Here is a 17,754-nt window from a genome sequence, read left to right as displayed (position 1 = left end):
CTTTAAATAGTTAACATTGTTTATGTTTACCAGTCCACCTGCCATCCGCAGCACTCCATGGAGATCCAGGTTTCTATCTGGTACCATCTTCTCTCAGCCTGGGGACTTCTCTGTCACATTTAGCACAAATCCCCCATGAATCCTCTCAGCTTTTGTTTTCTGAGAAAAAGTCTTTGTCTTCACGTTTGAATGCCGTTTTTGTTGTAAACAGAATCCCAGCCTCTCAGTGTTTCTTTTAGTCCCTTAAGGCTGTCATCCCCTTGTCCCGGCCTTGCACTGGTCTGAGAGACCCTAGCCTCATCCTCATCTCTGTCTCCATATGTGACATGTCTTCTTCCCTCTTCTGGGAACCTGTCCTTCTAGCTGGTTTGCAGCAACTTATGTCACACTTTGGTCTAATTTTCTCTGAGTGTATCTGACTTGGGGTTCTTGGAGCTTTTTCAAGCTATAGGTTTTTAATTTTAATCAAACTTGGGGAAAGTATGTCCATCACTTCTTTAAATGTTGTTTTTCTTGTCCTGCCCTTCTGACTTCCTGACAGTAGACTGTGAGCATACAGGTCCCTTCAGCTCTCTTAATCTTTTTTGGGTCATTTTTCCTCTGTTTGGATAGTTTCTGCTGCTGTGTTTTTTACTCCAGGATCTTCTTTAGATTTTAATCTACTCTTAGGTACCGCCAGTAAAATTATTTCTTGTATTATATTTTCCAGCTCTAGAAGTTTATTTTGTGGTTTTCTTGTCTCTGTCTTTCCTTACATTCATGTTTTTCTTTAAATCTTTGATCATATTTATAATAGCTGTTTCAAGGTTTGTTCAATGAATTCCATCATTTTTGTTCTTTCTAGGTCTGTTTCTGTTGACTGCTTTTTTATAGATCATGGGTCATATTTCGTTGCTTCTTCACCTGCCAGTAATTTCTGAGGTGGTGGCAGACATGAATGTTCTGTGTTGTTCCATGTCTGAGGTTTGTTTTCTTCCTGTAGAGACTTTGGGTTTGCTCTTGCTAGGAGTCAAGTTCTAAAGATCAGTTTGGTTCTTTCCAGGCTTATCCTCTCCCACCCCAGCCATATGCGCTAGCTGTCATATGGTTTTGGTGTCCTTCCCTACCCCCCATTGCCTGTTGGCATGGAGCTGGGGCCAGACCAATGAACAGGACAGGCCTCTTGCTTTCTGTCACCATTCTGGTCATTCATGGACCTCTAGGGTGCGCAGTGGCTCCTGTTCCAGCCTCATTTACAGAGATGACAGAGAGGTCACCTACAATAAGCCCTTGGGGTCTTAGTTGCTGCCACCCTTCCCTCTTCCCCTCCCTCTCCCCCTCCTTTCTCACTCCCCCCTCCCTTCCTCCTACCTTGGTTGGTGTCTCCAGGGTGATGTCACGCATGGTGTCCAGGCCAGTGTCCTGTGCCTCGTCAGCACACCTGTAAGCGGTGAGGTGTCTGTGTGACTTTTGACTGAAGAACTCTTTTCCTTCCAGGGAACTGCTGTCAAGCGACGCGATGAAGGAATACAACCGGGCTCGCGTCTACCTGGACGAGAACTACAGGTCCCAGGAGCACTTCACAGTAAGTGCCTCTGCCCAGGGGAGTGCTGCTGAAGCTGCCCTTCCTCTTGTTCATAGGGGATCGGTGGCCTGCTCTCGGTCACATCATGCCATCGTGCCTGCACTGAATGTTACAGCGGTGCGGCGGCCTGACGGGGAGTACAAACCCACGGCCGGTGGGGGGGCAGGTGGGGCGCAGACGGGGCTCAGCTGCTTCCTCAGGGTGCCTTGGTGGGCTGCTCATCGGTTAGCACAGATGAGGTCCACATGGCAGCTGGAAGGTGGACAGCCAAGGATGGAGGCCAGGGCCCCAGTGTGCGGGAAATGAGAGGGAGGGTCGGGCTTCTGGGCCTCACAGGTGAGGTGCTTAACCCACACCTGGTCTGCCTGTGCTGTAGGCTTGCTCCTCTCTCTGTCACTTCCTTTGTGCCCTGGATGGCCTCAGGGGGCGGGGAGGGGATGTCTCCCTGCACACAGCTGGGGATGCCTTAGAGAGGCCAGCCGCTGGGAGTGGGACAGCCTTCCATGGAGCTGGAGAGTCTTGTCCCTCCTCTCCGAGAATCCTTGGTCTGGAGGACAGTGGATACCTGGAAGGCAGCCCCAGCGAGGTACAGCAGCCACCGGATGTACAGGTGGAGGGGGTGGGAGGCTTCTCGGAGGAGCAGATGGTGGACAGGTTTTGAGTAACTGGTTGTTGGTCTGGAGGACAAAGGTCCCAGCACCCTGATTTCAGAGAAGTCCTGAAGCTGCTGTGTGAGTTCAGTTTCCTGTGTCTGTCCCTGGGCTGTCCTTCTCCTCACCTGCCACCTCACATTGCCATGTGTACAGGTGCCTGATGGGCCTTCTCTAGGAGGTGTCGTCTGCATGCAGTGGCAGTGTGGCTCTTGTCTCTCAGCTCATCCCTGCCTGGGGAGCCTGGCGTGCAACAGGCACTCAGGCGCTATTTGCCAGATGCTTGGGGCACTCTGTGCCGGGCTGGGTGGGCACCATGTGCCGGGTTGGGTCCGGGAGAGCGTCCTGTGCAGGGAGCAGCAGGAGCAGAGATCCCCTCATCCCCGGGCTGAGACTTTGGGATCATCCTTTGGGATTGAAGGCATCTGTCAGTTTTCAGTCTTTAAATTGGGCATCTGGTGCCAGTTAGGTAGTTTCTTTCCACCACTGAGAAAGTCACTATCAAGTCACATCTCTACCTTTAACTGCGCCTGAGTGTCCCTCTTGTCCAGCGGTACCTGTGGCCTGGCTCTCCTCTCCAGGGCGGCCGTCCAATTGAATGTCTGGGACAGCTGTGTCTGGAGGGTGAGAAATGGCTGGCCATGTTGCAGACTATCTGGAGCTCGTCCCATACTTGGCACAGGGAGAGGTGTGCATTTGTCATCCCATCTTGAGACCAGGAGGGTAATAGTTTGCGATGAAATTCTGCTTGACCCTGTGCCCTGCCTAGAGTGCTGTCCCCTTCGTACCCTCAGTGTGTCATGCGTGGAGTCATCTTTGCTGGGGGCCTCTGGACATCCTGCTGGAGGGGACCCTGCACCCCCGGAGTCCTGGGTAGGGCTGAGCTGCACTGCTAGCCAAGAAGCCACCCTCCTGCCCCAGCATGGTGGCCTCAGGCTGTCAGAGGGAGGAAAATTTAATTTTTCAAGATTAATGGTATTGGAGCGATATTTTTAGCTGAGTGTGGTTCAAATAATAGGCCATTAATTGAAAAAGGAAATTGAAATGAATTTATCTTGTACATAAATGCTGTCACAGGTATTAATAGGGATCAGAAAATAGTGGCCTGTTCCCAGAAAGACGTTGAACCTGACGCTGCACCTGGTGCATGAACATGACAGTGGGGGTTTTCTGAGCATACAGGAACATGGGCAGAGGCGGTGGGGGCAGCTTCAGCCTGTGGGGGCTTCGGGCCTGGGAGGGTCTTTGCCCTGGAGGGACAGCCTGCAGAGGCAGGAGATGGCGGACATCCATCTACACCAGCAGATGGCGCCAAAGCAGCGTTTCATAACAAGCTTTTGGTACGGGAGGTGCTCAGTGGACAATTTTTAGACTTAAAAATGATTACGTTAAATTTTGTTTGCTCTAAGAACCATCCTGAGTGGCCATTTACTGAAGCAGGAGGCTTGTGTGGTCTACTCAGGGCTGAGAAGACAGACCAGCCTCCTCTGGCTGTCTCCTGGTCAGTGTCCCTCTCCCCCAGGCCTTTATGCTCTCCGGGTCATTGCCTAGCTCACCTTCCACTAGAGCCTTGAGAGTTGGAAGTCTGTTCCTTCAGAGGAACTGCAAGTCTGGCTGCACCCCCATGGCCATGGCACTACCTCCCAGGCCCCGCCTCCTGCCTAGGGCTGCTGGGAGGACCCAGGGTCCTTGAGAAGAGGGAGCAGGCACCCAAGTGAGGAGGGGCTGGTCCCTTGGGAGCTGTGCCCGTGCCCTGGGTAAGCATGCAGCAGGTACCCTGGACAGCCTTTCCCCAAGGGGGCCGACTGCTCCTGTTCTCCACGACCCAGAGTCTAATGCTCCTGAGTCCTGGCCAGTTTGCACATTTCAACACCACATTGATATTTTTATATTTGCCCAAAAGAACTGTGATGTTCCAGTTTTAATCACCAGCAAGGGTTAAGACTCTGGGTATGTTCCATGGTAAACAAACATTAGGCGGCAAATGTTTGCAGTGCTGTGTTCATAGCAGGGACAGGGATGAGGAGCCTCAGAGCCACAAGCAGTGTGATTGGACACCGGCTGTGTGCCCCCCTCCCCTGGGGCACCAAGTGACAGGAGCTCATGCTCTAAGGATGAGACCAGTTGTTGGGGACGCTACCAAGTCGGGTGGAGAAGCAGAGGCATCGCTGTTGCTCATTCATTCCTTCTCCTGGACTGGGGGCCCCACTGTCTGCAAGGAGGTGGCTGCCACCTGTCCCACTCCTTCTGTGCTCAGCTCCCCGCTTCTTCCCTCCTCACTCTCTTCCTTTCAACCCCTGGGGGGCAGGCCTGCCTTTCCCACCCAGATACCCGAGCCCCCCCCCCCGCCCTCAGATCATCGGTCCCCTTTTTCTGAAGGACTGTGCATATTTGTGTGTATGTCCTGCCCCTCCCAATGAGGACAGTGTCATTACCCCTGATAAATAGGTGGATTTAGTGATCAAGTCCATGTGGAAGTGTGTTGACGGTCAGGCATGTGACATGATTCTGGGACTGTTGAGGAAGTGATTCATACAAAAACACTTAAGAGAGACCTTGGTTACAAGGATGGGCTCCAAGGTGGTATGGGACTTTCCTCAGGTGGTGCCAGCTTCCTGGGACAGACAGCTCACATCCCCCATCCCCTGTGGGTGCCAGCCCCAGAGTACAAGGAGGTGTTGGGGGACCCTACCCTAGGGCATTCAGGGGCTGCTGCATGGCCCAGCCTGGGCGGAGCTCAGAGAGGAAGCTCCCAGAGGAGACACCCAGCCTGTGCTGGCACGGGGAACCCTGAGACTGCCTGAATTACTCCGGGCATCCACAGAGGCCCTGACAACACAAAGTGTTCTCCCTGAACCCCTTGCCTCCTGGTGACCACCTGTCGTCCAGGCCCTTGGAAAATGTTTTCCATCCAAAGCCTTCCAGAGTTCACCTCCTGGGAAACGAACCCCCTGGGAGGCCTCAGATGGTCACTGTTGTCATGAGTATTACTCAGCTAACTTCATGGTGCCCCAGCGGCCCACGCATTGACACTGAGGAAGTGCCTGCATAGTTTTCCAAGGCTTCCGAGTGTCTATTGATCAGAGGCCACAAGCACCGGAGTCACGTGTCTAATTTCACAGGCTCACGGAGGAGCATGGAAAACGCATCACTTACTGCCCGAAAAGCCTGAACATCAATAGGGGGATGGCTTTCCTATACTCTGGCTTCAGAGATGGCTAAATGAGGAAGAAATTGCAGATTTGTTTCTGTATAATTTCCTTGTTGTCTGTTTCACTGCAGGAGTAAAGCATCTAGCATGAGGGCCCTACTGTTCCCACTGGTCGTTTGTCTGACCGTGGGGGCTATGTTTATGGGAGATTCACAGGGCTTCTGGGGGCTGCTGAAGGCCCCAAAGAAGCATGGCCAGGGGCTGCCCACCTGCCCCCTCACCTGGTCACCCTGTCTTCCCCACTGTGGGGAGAAGGAGGAAGAGGAATTTCCTGGCAGGACGTGCAGGCTGGCATGGGGACCCCAACATGCAGTACCAGAGGGTCCCCCTGAGGAGCTGTGGGCTGATGCAAGTACCCTAGGGGGACAGTGGTGCTGCTAGTAGGATGGTGAGTGTGCCTGTCTGGGGGCTTGTCTCTGGTCAGATCTCTCAGTGGTAGACAGACCAGGCCCTTTTTCCATGGAGAAGCTGGAGGCCATGGAATCCAGCCTGGAACCTACTCTGGTTCACACATGGCAGGGTGCGAGGGCTACTGGGGACAGGACCCCACAGAGCCTCCTGAACCTGTTTGCACTGGATGGCTGGGCCAGGAAGAGTGAGGGGCAATCCCTCATCTCAGGGAGCAGGTGGCACACTGTCCCCTGTGTGGCATGGACATGGCTGCCTGTTGCTGTGGCCTCAAGCCTCCCACAGCCGCATCTGTTGTGGGACGGGCCTGTTTGGCTGCTGTGTTCACCAGTCCTCGCTCATTTAGCCGTCGGCCTCAGAAGTGTCTGTGTAGCAGCTGGAACTGAGCACTGTGGTTTGTTGAACCAATTCGGCAGCCCCTTAGGGCAGTGAACACTGGCAGGAGGGGCTAGCAGAGGGTGTCCTTGCTGTTGGTTCCTGGCCGGTGCCCTGGCAGCCAACAGCGCAGGAGGGAACCCTCTCGCAGAATAGAACTTGTGTTAAAGGGCATGAAAGCTCTCCAGCAAGCACTGGCAGCTGGCGGGCACTCAGTCCCTCGGAGTCTCCATGCATGTCGAGGAAACGCCCTTGGTGACAGCAGGGTTGCCTTAACCCGGGGCAGTTCAGACCTCCCCTCACCCAGGAGAAGCTCTGTGCCTGTACCTCCCATTCCATGTCCATGCTGGCGACTCCTGGGCCCAGGATGCCGTGACTGCTGATGACCAATAAACTGGACCCTTCTCTTACCCCGTTTTGCCTTTTGCATTGTCATGAGGAGGGTCCCACACTGGCCCTGGCAGTCCAGTTTTCCAGGAGAGCTGGGCTTCCTCCTGAGAGCAGGGCATCTGCTGGAGGGTGATGGAGGGGTGGCCACTGTGGTTCTGCCCCCCATGCCCATGCTGGGGGCAGCCTGGAAGCTGTGCTCCTTCCGAGAAGACACCCTCCCTGCCTCTCCTGTCCTCCCTCCATGATTGTCCCTTCCCCATCTCTGCTGTCCTGAATCAGATTTTAGGGGAAATATATGGAAAGTTAATGGAGTTTACTGATGTTCTTTGATCCAAGGAGGGGGAGGGAGGCAAATGCGCTTCTGATGCGGGAACTAATCTGCTTCAGGAGGCCCCCCCACGGCCCGTCTCTGCCTGCGCCCTGCCCGTGGTCCAGACAGGCCTGATGAAGTGAGAGAAGCAAGATTGGTTTTCTGAGGGCACCGGGCCCCCGTGCGCAGCTAAATCACACTGTCTGCTCTGCTACGGGGTAACGCCGCGCCCCCCTCGGCGGCACCTGCAGCCCCGCGGGACGCAGTGATGTGCGGCCGGGCAGCGGCGGGCTGCAGTGAAGGTGAAGCTGTCATATCGATCTTTTTAGCACTAAAATATGAGCCACTTTGCTCCGCTCCCCGCTGCTGTGATGTGAAAAATAATAACTCGGATCCAAATTAAAAATATTGATCTCGGGAAGGTGCTGAAAGTAAATAAACACCTTCCGAAGTTTTCGGGTCAGCCGAGGATGGGATTCAGCAGTAAATGTGTCGGCACGTCACCGTGCAGGGTTCTTGATCTGTTTTCTCTTTGAATTGATTTTTCATTATTTACTTCCTAAAAGTGTTGGAATTCGGTCCTCCACCGTTAAACCCCAGTGTTTGGGCAAATTATTTCTTTGGGGTTCACAAGGTGCTCCTAATCCACTCGCTCATTGATTGATTGATTTTTGACTCAATAAGCTCACAGTCCCTGCCTTATTTAGAGCTTCCATCATAATTTTTTATACATTTAGGCCTGACTTTTTTATTTCCCTTTAACAGATGAGCTGATGTTGGGCTATCAAACGGGGAGGACAGTTGCCACAAGGTTAATTGTATCCTCTCTCTGTGACATGGCCACAGGCTGGGTGACCGAGCGCAGCCCTCCTGGACCCTTGCATACCCTTTTACCAACAGGGGCATGACCCTGGGGGTCTGCCAGCTGCCCACAGCCAGGCCCAGTGGGGTGGGCGGCTTGACTCTCCACTTTTGTGGTTTTTTGTGGGCGCAAGGAGACACTGAACCATGTGCTTCTCGGGAGCTTGTCCTTCAGGAGGTCCCTGTAAGCTTGGGCGAGTCTCCACTGCTGTATAGCAGGTGCCAGGGACAGCTCAGGAAGGACAGAGGAAATTGTGTGACAGCCACATCTATGTGGTTGGATGTGGGGGGCGTGAAAACTTGCCTGGGGGGACTTAGAACTTAAAACACACACATCACACTGCCCCTGAGAGTTAGGGTTCCTAGTGATCATTTCCCAGCCACTGATGCCCTGATTGGGAAGCTGCCAGGCATAAGGTCCCTGGGCTCAACCCCTAGTGGCTGGAGGAAGAAGTGGGGGCCTGTGCCCCAGGCTCTGAGGGGATGTCAGCACTCACTGCCCCACTCTGTGCTCTGTGTTCTCCACATCAGAGGGCCACTGTGCATCCCTGGGTCTCTGGAGGGCCTGCCATGTGCTTGCTGGTGGCCTGCTCTTGAGCCATGATGTTGTCAGTGCGTATGTCCCATTGTGGGTGCTGGAGTGGTGCTAAGGAGAGGCATGCTATGCTCCACGCACCGGCCCATTGATACTTAACAAAGGTATCGGGCAGCTCAGTGGGGGGAGGAGGGTATTTTCACAGATGGTGCTATAACAGGTAGAGGGCCATGAGCAAAAAGAGAGAACCTCAACCCTGGCATCAAAACTTACAAAAATTGAGCTTGAAACAGGTCATAGATCTAGCAGCAGAGCTAAAACATAAAACTTCTACCAGGACACATTGGAGAAATCTCAGTAACTTTGGCTTTTCTCTTACAAAAGAAAAAATTTATCTATTGCACTTCATCAAAACGAAAGGCATTTGTTCTTCAAAAGATACAAAAATAGGCAGTTCACAGCCAAGGAGAAAACATTTGCAAATATACCTGACAAAGGACTTTATCTTGAGCCCTGTATATAAAGAACTCTGACAGCCCAGCACTAGCCAGACACACAAATCTTCCTGAAGTTTTAAAGATCGGAACGAGACACTTCAGCAAATAAGGTGTAAAATGGCTCACAAGCACATGGAAAGACACTCAACACTGTTGGTCATGAGAGCAGGGCATATGAAGACCACACTGTTCGAGAAGATCACAAATCCCCACTACTGGCTGAAATTGAAGAGACTGATCACATCACATGTCGGTGAGGGTGTGGAGACTGGAACTCTCAGATGTTGCCATAGAGGAAATGTCAGATTATGGCCACTCGGAAAACACTTGGTAGTTTCTTTAAAGCTGAAAACACACCGACCGTGTGAGCCATCCATTCTTCTCCTGGGTATCTGCCTAAGAGAAAGGTAGGCCTGTGTCCACATGAGGACTGGGACACAAATGTTCATGGCACCTTTACTGATAACACCACAAACTGCAAACGACCCAGATTCCCACCGGTAAGCAAACTGCAGAGCCACTCGGCAGTGAGAAGAACTTACTACAGCAGTGAAAGTATTTAGCTGAGTGAAACAGGCCAGTCAAGGAAAGAGTACATTCTATACTATTCCATTTATATCATAGTCTTGAAAATGCAAGCTAATCTGTAATGACAGAAAGCAGCTTAGTGATTTCCTGGGATGGGGGCTGGAGGCAGGGATTCTGAGGGGACAAAGGGACACAGGGCAGCTCTTGGGAGCCAGGACTGTACTTGTTATGTGGATGCGGCGATGGCGTCACAGGGTGTAGCTATGTCAGACCTCACCTGACTGCATACTTTAAATCTGTGCAGCCTTGTGAATGTCAATTAGTGCATCAGTAACACGGCAAAATATCTGGTCTTCTGGTTAATGGCTGATAAGCGAAGTTTAAATGATTTAATTGAAAAGGGAAATATTTTCATTACAGTCTGACTGCATGTAAAAGCTATACAAATTGCTCTATGTGTCTTATGATTAAGGAAACTTATCATTCCTCAAGAAATAGTAGCAGGGTATGAATAATTTCCTATTTTATATACATACTCTACAGATATTATCAATAGATTAAAAAGGCATTCTTTAGGTTAAATAAGGCTTTATTGATTTTTGAGTGTAGCATTATTCCAACTCACTAAAAGTGATTTTGGTTAATATCAGCCCACATTTTGCCTGTAGTTTGGGCAGGTGGGTGCTATCTTTGGGTTTAGAGTTGGCCAATTTGCCATTTCCCATGATGAGTCATTGCACTTTTCCATCCATTGCTGTCGTTTTAAAGAATCTAGAAGAGCAGACTGCTGATGCTCTGTGTCATTTCCTCCTTTGTTCCATGCACACCTCACAGGTCATCATCATCTTGTTCTGTGTCTGTGTCCTCTCTCAACTATGTGCATCCAGGCCCAGAGGCATGTGATGTCCTACTGGTGTCCCCTTGCCCAGCAGGCATACAGCCTGCACCTCTGTCTGGCCTAGTTCCTGCATTTGCACAGCCAAGCCCTCATCCTGGTCCGGGTGTGCGGTCCAGCTGCAGGCTTTGTTGTGCTGTGTCTGGGAGACCACCCTCCCAGCCAGCAGCCTTGCCTTGCCAATGCCAAGGAGACACATCCAGGTCCCCATTTAGGAAACAAGAAGCAGGGGCATCAGCAGGTGGGTCCAGCATCACATGTGGCCAGAGTATCAGAGAGAACACCCCCCACATCCGGGATCTGTACTTTACCTGGGGTGGGTGCTCGGAGATGCGGTACACAGAAGGAAGTCACGCATACCCTGGGTGAGGCCTCCCCAGCTGTCCCTGCGCTTGTCTGCCTGCACTGCCACCTGCAGTGGCCATATCTCAGTGAGGAGCAGTCCCTGGGCTCTGCCTGGGTAGGGGATGTGGGAAGGGACAACAAAGAAGCATCTTTGTGGGGACAGTGACCCCCTGCAGCAGCCATGTGGCATAAGCAGTGGTCCCCTCCACCCACCACAAGCTAGTCGCACAGCTGCCTGAGGTCTTGCCTGTCCTAAGCCGTCCCCCGCTATCTCCCACCCTCACTGTGTGGGCTGGGGCCGAAGCAATATTATGCCTGATTCCTTGGTGAAGGAATGAGGACAGTCCCTGTTCCTTTGCCCAGTGCCCTGCCTGCATCAGTTTCTCTGATGGTGTGGTAGCTTTGTCCTTTCTTCCCCTCCACTCTCACAGGCCCTTGCTGCAGGGCCCAGGTGGGAGGCAGCTAGCCACGAGCTGGGGTCCCTGCCCCAGTGCGGGGTGGGGGGCTGGGCGCTCTGCTGCGGCCTTCAGAGCCCTTCCTCGTCGCTATGCTGCTCTCAGGAGTCCCAGACGAGCTCTGCTGACTGCAGGGCGGAGGAGCCGTGGCGCTGATCCGTCTGGCAGACAAGTGATGGAGTGCCGTGTCACCCGCAGCCCGGGAAACAAATACGCCGCGGAATGTATTGGTGAACAAACTGAAAAATTGTAAAGCTCTTAAGGACTTTCGTGCTTGTTAGCATTTTTTGACAGAAAATCACTGAAGCAGTGAACATAAAAAAGTAGTCACGGTTGATTCACAGTTCAGCTTGTTCTGGTCGTTCGGCCTCGAGTGACATTTCACTCCCGGAGTTCGGCTCTGAGCTGCCCTGCTCACCAGGGTTTCTTTCTGCAACAGTTTCCCACGTGTCCCTGCTCTTTCACCTGAGCCTTGGCCTCCCTGGAGATCCGTCCTCATGCTCTGGAGGGAGAGCGGGGAAACCGTACTGAACAGAGACTTTCTCAGAAGCCCCGGCAGGACTGACGTCAGATTCTGAGAGCCAGTGTGGGGCCTGTGTGGACTGGGGGCCCGTGTGAACCGGGGGCTGGTGTGGGCCTGGGGGCCAGGGTATGGGCCAGGGTACAGCTGGGCTGCCACGTTCTTAGAGCCCAATCACAGGAGGAACCAAAGTCTTCAGGAGCGGTCACAGGAATATCTCGAGGGTGAGTGACAACCACTCAGGACAGAGTGCTATCCCAGAGGTCTGCAGTGCTCCACGAAAGGCCTTCCCAGGGGCGTCGGTTATTATTATTCTCAGGCAAGCTGTCCATGTGGATGAGTCCTGCGTTTCCTGTCATGGGTCAAGGTGGTGGCAGAGCCGGAGTCCTCTTTGAAGACACCCACAGCCTCATATGAGAAGAGCGAGATGTGTTTCCCAGGAGAGGCGGATGCCTGTGTGGCCCCTGTCCAGCTGTGCCCACTGGGACCCTCAAGGTGGTGGCCAGTGGTTGGCTTTGTGGACCAGTCTCTGGGTGTCTTGTCAGTTAACCTCTGCTGCCCACGTGTGCAAACAGACGTGCTGGTGCACGTGGAACCCGCTGTGTGTGTCCCACCAGTCAGAAGTTCTGCCTCTCCACGCCACCTGGTGGCCATGGGTCCTAACTCAGTGGGGTGCAGTCATTGGACTTTGTTTGGGTGATATTCTTTTGGATTTATGTCTGGGAGACTTGCTTTCATCCAGCAAATGCTGCTTCCTGCTCTGCTGTGCTGAGTGGAGTCATGCTGGAGTGAAGGAGAGGGGCCCTGGCTCGTGGGAATCATGGTGGCACTGGTCCTGGTCCTGGCTCCCTCTGCTGTCAGGCAACAGGAGACAGTTGGCCATAATGGCTGGTGGCCACGAAGTTGGTTCCCATCATCAGTGGTTGCTAGGGCCCAGGCCTCCAGACCATGCAGCTCAAGGCCAGTATCCCAGACGGAGCTGCTGCTGCTCAGACAGGAGGGAAGGAAAAGGGAGTTTAGAAACTACGTTTACTTTTATGTTACATGTTTTCAGAAAAGGCTGACATCACAGACCCATCTACTGTCACCTGTAGCACGTCCTCCCAAATGCCTCACGTCTTGAGGTGACGCTAGCCTTTAGAAATACCCTTCCTAAAGTCAACTATTTCCACATTTCCCCTCAATTTTGATGTGTTGCCTTTAGGGAGAAGACCTGACTTTTGATTATGACAAAGAACAATAGCATTGAGATTCGGCGTTTCCCTCATGTGTAATTGTCTCCTTGGTTAAAGGGAAGGGCGCCGCGACAAGCCTGTTTGAAAGTCAGACCCTGGCGTGCCTGGCTCTTACTGTTTTCTCCCACATTGTGATTAATTTGTAGTGCATCATTAAAACTCCTTCTTGTCTAGTTTCTCATCTGTGAACATGGAAAATGATTTATACTCAGGGTATTTATGCCTAGAATGCCTTAAGCTCCCTTTTCCTTCCCTCCTGTCTGAGCACTGTGGAGACACTGCCATGTGCAGGCCCTGAGGACAGGGAATCATCACACTCGGGAAGCAGGTAGTGGGTGAGGCCCCTGCAACCTGCAGGTGACGTGGTGCAGAGCACCAACCACAGGCCTCGTCCACTAGAGAACATGAGATTTAGACAACTACAGCGTGCCAAAAATCCTGTCAGATCCCTCCAAATAAATCGGTAAAAAAACACTTCAGCCAGAGGCCCTGGCCCTTTGCGGTGGCTCCCTGTCCCCTGGCCACCTTCTGGAGTGCAACAGTATCCATGATTGTCGGAGAAACCCCGAAACATCTTTCAAAGGGAAATTATTACACTTCGCTCTTCATCTTGAAATTAATGTTGGGCTGTCAATTTTTATTGCTGATCTGATGGATGAGGTCCAGCGATGGCAGCTGCTCCTTGGACGGCCCTGCAAGTGTTGTGTGGACTGTCTGCAGTGTGCCCCCTCCACCCCCCTGCCATTATGGGTAACTCAGGTAAAGAAACACCTGTGCACAGAGAACAGTCTGACCCACACTATGTACTTGGTGCCCTGGGGTCCTAGAAGGATTTCATTTTCTTTTATTGCCCCCACTCCAGCCCCCCACTCAGAAAAAAAAAAGGCTGGAGGCAGCTTTCGGAGCTGGGGCGGGGCAGCCAGCGCTGGGCGAGGCTGGGGTACTCTCCGCGCTGGCTGGGTCCTGTGCGTCTCCTTACGAGGCCGGAATGTAATGATGTGATCGTGCTTGTCTGACAGATGTGGCCGGGCCAGCTCAGGACAGCAGACGTTCCGCTGTGACCCACATCAGCTACGCCGCAGCCCCTTTTGGGTTTGAGCTGAGCTGAGCTATTTAATAAATGTTGGCTGGTCTTCCAACCGTCGTAATTATTTAAAGGGTTTTCAAAAGAGAGGACAAATCAAATCAAACCATAACTGTTGTATCTCGTTCAGACCTAAGCGTAGTTTTTAAAATGTGGGCCTGTTTAGAACCCCTCCCAGTTTTCATCTATTATCACAATAATTGAGTTTGTAGCTGGAATTAAATTTATCAAATTGCGTTATCCTCTTTAGAAATTGGATAGGGCCCCGGGTGGGGAGGCAGAAGTTAATCCGCTTTGCTGAAGCCCCGGTGGCACCGCGCAGCAGCATGAGGACTCAAACGGCTTCCTGTCACCCAGACACGATGTAATTTCTCCTCAATCCCTTGTGCAAATAATGACATTTGAATCGAGCATTAACAGGCTTAATTACTTTAAAATTGTCATTTTAATTTACACTGATATAGTATTGATCATACAAGCAGAGATTAAGCTGTTCAGTGGAGCGGATGATGGGGAATTAAACATTAAAGGGTCCTCCAGGGGCCGCGGCTGCCCAGCGAGAGCCGGAAGAGGGATGATATTTCTCGGTAATGAACTGGCGGCATGCGGGGACATGAATCTTGGGCTCCTGGAAAAGGGGAAATAATGGGGTTTGGGCAGCATTTGCAGGTTACTCATTCGCTGCCATGCACCAATTCTCCAGTGGTCCGTCCGCCTCACCAACATTTATTTATCTAGCAAATTCCGAGCTTTGACCTTTCGCTAAGTACATTGAACATCAGTTTGAGTGGAGATTTTTCAGGTGTAACTTTTATAAGTATTTGTTGTTTTTTCTTATTTCTAGGTAACATCAAACAGAATTATTCAGTTTTCCTAATGTCCTCATGTCTGTAGCCCCTGCCCATGTCAGCCTTATGCCGAGAGGGCAGTGGCGGGGGCTCGGGGCTCTGCGAGCTCGCCGGCGGGGGAGGGGGGGCAAAGGCACCTGGGGGCCTGTCACAGGCTGGGGGCCCAGCTCCTGCAGCCACGTCTCACACTTCACTTTTGAAAAATTCCAGAGGAAAGTCCCAGGTTTAAGTGTCACTGGCCCCTTTTTCAACAAAATGGCATGAAAGTCTCACATTTTGCGCTGGAAATAATGGTCCTCCACCTGTCTTTTCAGTTTGTTTTAAGCTTTCTTCAGATTCTGCAACGCTATGCCCTGTAACTACAGATGCTGCTGGCTGGGCAGAATATGGAAATGAAGCCGAATTTTTTTTTTTTCTCCAGAAGAAGCACTTTTGACAGACTTCTTTTGGCTGCCATCAGACACCTCAGATCTTTGAACCGCTTCGCTCTTTAGAGGTTACGTAATAAAAACTTACGTGATTGATTTTATGGCTCGGTGGGGAATGATGAAATTCTTGATCCGTGTCCATAATGGCCTTGCTTTAAACGGCGGACTAGAGATTTAATTAAGCGCGGTCAGGGAAATGCAGAAATGCTGCTGTTGCCCCGAGTGGGACGGGTTTGCGCAGGAGTGTCGGAGGCTTCACATTCCTCTTCAGTGTGACTTAAAGCCTGTTGTCCATTTCCCTTCCTGTCTGAGTAGCTCAGGCATCTTCATCCTTAACAATAGAGCTTTGGTTTTGCTGTATCTGTGACCTTCTGTAAAAACTGCCATGCTCTGACACTCCGCCACCACTACTTGGTTTATTGGGCACCTCCTGTTTGGATTGTGCTGTCTTAGAGCTGAAGAAGCAGAGACACAGACAGAGAAACACTTGGTGAGCGGTGCCGAGGTGCCAGCCGCCCACTGGGGCTCTGCGACCTGAGGCTGTGGGGACCCTGAGACCATCCGAGAACTAGAGGGAGCAGAGCCTCAGTGTCCCATTTTATAAACTGGCAATCATGACCCCAGGAAGATACCCCCGCTCGGTCTGGCTCAGCCACTTCCTTGAGAGCCGTGGGCTGGTTCCTCTCCTGTGCTTGCAAATTCATGTCATTAGCATGATCACATGTGGGTACCGCATAAGGCATGAGAGCGGCCAGGGGCTGACCTCAGGAGGGCTCCCCTGACCTGGGAATGAGCCTGCTCCTCTGGGCACCTGGAGAAAATCACATGTGAGATTTGTGTGGAGATGCTGGGATGCAATGCATTGTTTTGCACGTTGGCACTCCATTATTTCCTGTGGACCCCAGCTCTCTCTTCCCCTGCACTCTTCCTCACCAGGTGTCGGTCCTCACGTGGCATGCTGTGTGTTACAACTGACCTCCTGGCTGCATCAAACTTAGCTGCCTAGGGACATGGCAGGTCTCTGCACAGGAGGTTCTGCACCCACATCCAAGCGTCGTCCCTTCCTGCCCTCACAGACCCAGCACTCGTGTCCTCTGTCCCTGTCTGAGCCATCCCCACCATCTCTCCAGTCTCACCAAGCAGCTCCTCCTGTCTTTTTCCAGCCCTTCTCAGCCCCACCTCCTTCCCCTCCCAAAGCCCTGGGTCCACCTGGGTCCTTGGGACCTCAGGACCTCCATCACACTACACACCTCTTCCCCCAGATGCCTTCTCCTCTCCCTGAAGCCTGGCATAGCCCCCAGCCCTTCCTATCCATCTTCTGTGCAGCCCTGGCCTGGTGCCCCCATGTCCCCTCGCCACGTCCAGCCCTGTCCTCCCACCAGCATCTGCCCATGTGCCAGCCTCTCCCGCTGCATCCTGGCCTATCATTCCCACAAGCACACTCTATGACCAGCAGGAGGCAGGGTGCCCGGGGGTCCCTGGTCCCACCAGCAAACACATGCCAGCATTCCCCTCTTTTTGTGGGAAACACCTCTTGACCCCCTTCATCTTGGTCCTGCAGAAACACTGATCTACTTTTCTTTTTAAGGAATATGATAGATTTCCATGTGGTCAGGGCAGCAGCATCAGAGTGGGGAGAGATGCATAGGGTGGTTGACAGGTGTCACTCCTCCATGGCCTCATCAGTGGCTCTGATTTATGTCAAGGCCATTAATGGGACATAGCTGTTCCCAGAAGGGCTATTCGTGATTTGGCCCCAGAAGAGAGGTGTTTTCTTCAGATGATGGGGCTGTGGGTGCACTGGAGCCACCTCCTGTGTCTGCCTCCTCCTCGCTGAGGCCCCAGGGACATGTGGAGGCTAGTGGTCAGTCCAGGCTCTTGCTGCAATGACCTCTCCTTGGGAACTGACTGCTTCCTGCCCAGTGGGAACAGTGACAGCCAGAGCAGTGTGGGCTCCTCAGTGTCCCTCAGGAAACTGCCGCCAGAGAGCTCTGTGTCCAGCAAAATACCTTTTAAGAATAAAGGTGAAATAGACATTTTCATTCAAATGAAACCAAAGAGAATCTGTCACCTGCAGACCCCACAACAGATAGCAAGTGCTCAAGGGTGTCTTCCATGCAGAGAGCACAGGGTCCCAGAGGGAGAGATAGGTGCAGGAAGGAATGAACAGCAGTGAAACAGTAAATCTGGGCAGGAGGAGTGAGTTCCTAGTGCAGAAAATAAAATATCTCTGGTGTTTGAAATGAGAGGGAATTAAGCCCCCCCAGTTCCAACAGTGTATAGGCAGATGGTCAGCGGGACCGTGTCCAGGCTTTGGAATGTGGAACAGAGAAATAGTAAGGACGTGGGACTTGGAGAGCTGGGCCCCAACAGCAGCCCTTGGAGGAATGCTGCTATGTTGGCAAGTCTGTGGGAAGGGACTGAGCGCAGTTATTTGCAACAGAAGTAGATGGCAGTTTCCCAGTATAATTGAAATTTAAAAATCAATTAAACCTTTTTGGTAGCATTTTCTGTGCCCTGAGCCTTCCTAATGGCAGAAGGTATTTTGTAAACAGCTTGTGTGCAGTGTTGCCATCTCTTAAAGTGCATTTACTTTAATTATCCTCTCTCCCCAT

General features: G+C 52.1%; 1 protein-coding gene across 1 annotated transcript in view; it reads left to right on the top strand.

Annotated features, from left to right (window-relative positions):
- INPP5A (inositol polyphosphate-5-phosphatase A) overlaps positions 1 to 17,754 on the top strand; it is a 134,192-nt gene that overhangs the window by 50,714 nt on the left and 65,724 nt on the right. The window contains exon 4 of the mRNA XM_081158094.1: positions 1,477 to 1,564. Within this exon, the coding sequence (XP_081014220.1) occupies positions 1,477 to 1,564 (88 nt within the window). The remainder of the gene's footprint in view (positions 1 to 1,476; positions 1,565 to 17,754) is intronic.

The sequence above is a fragment of the Miniopterus schreibersii genome (assembly GCF_964146895.1).
Source record: "Miniopterus schreibersii genome assembly, chromosome: 14".
NCBI classification, from domain to species: Eukaryota; Metazoa; Chordata; class Mammalia; order Chiroptera; family Miniopteridae; genus Miniopterus; species Miniopterus schreibersii.
The sequence above is the reverse complement of the archived record's forward strand: the minus strand, read 5'-3'. Positions and strand labels throughout refer to the sequence as shown.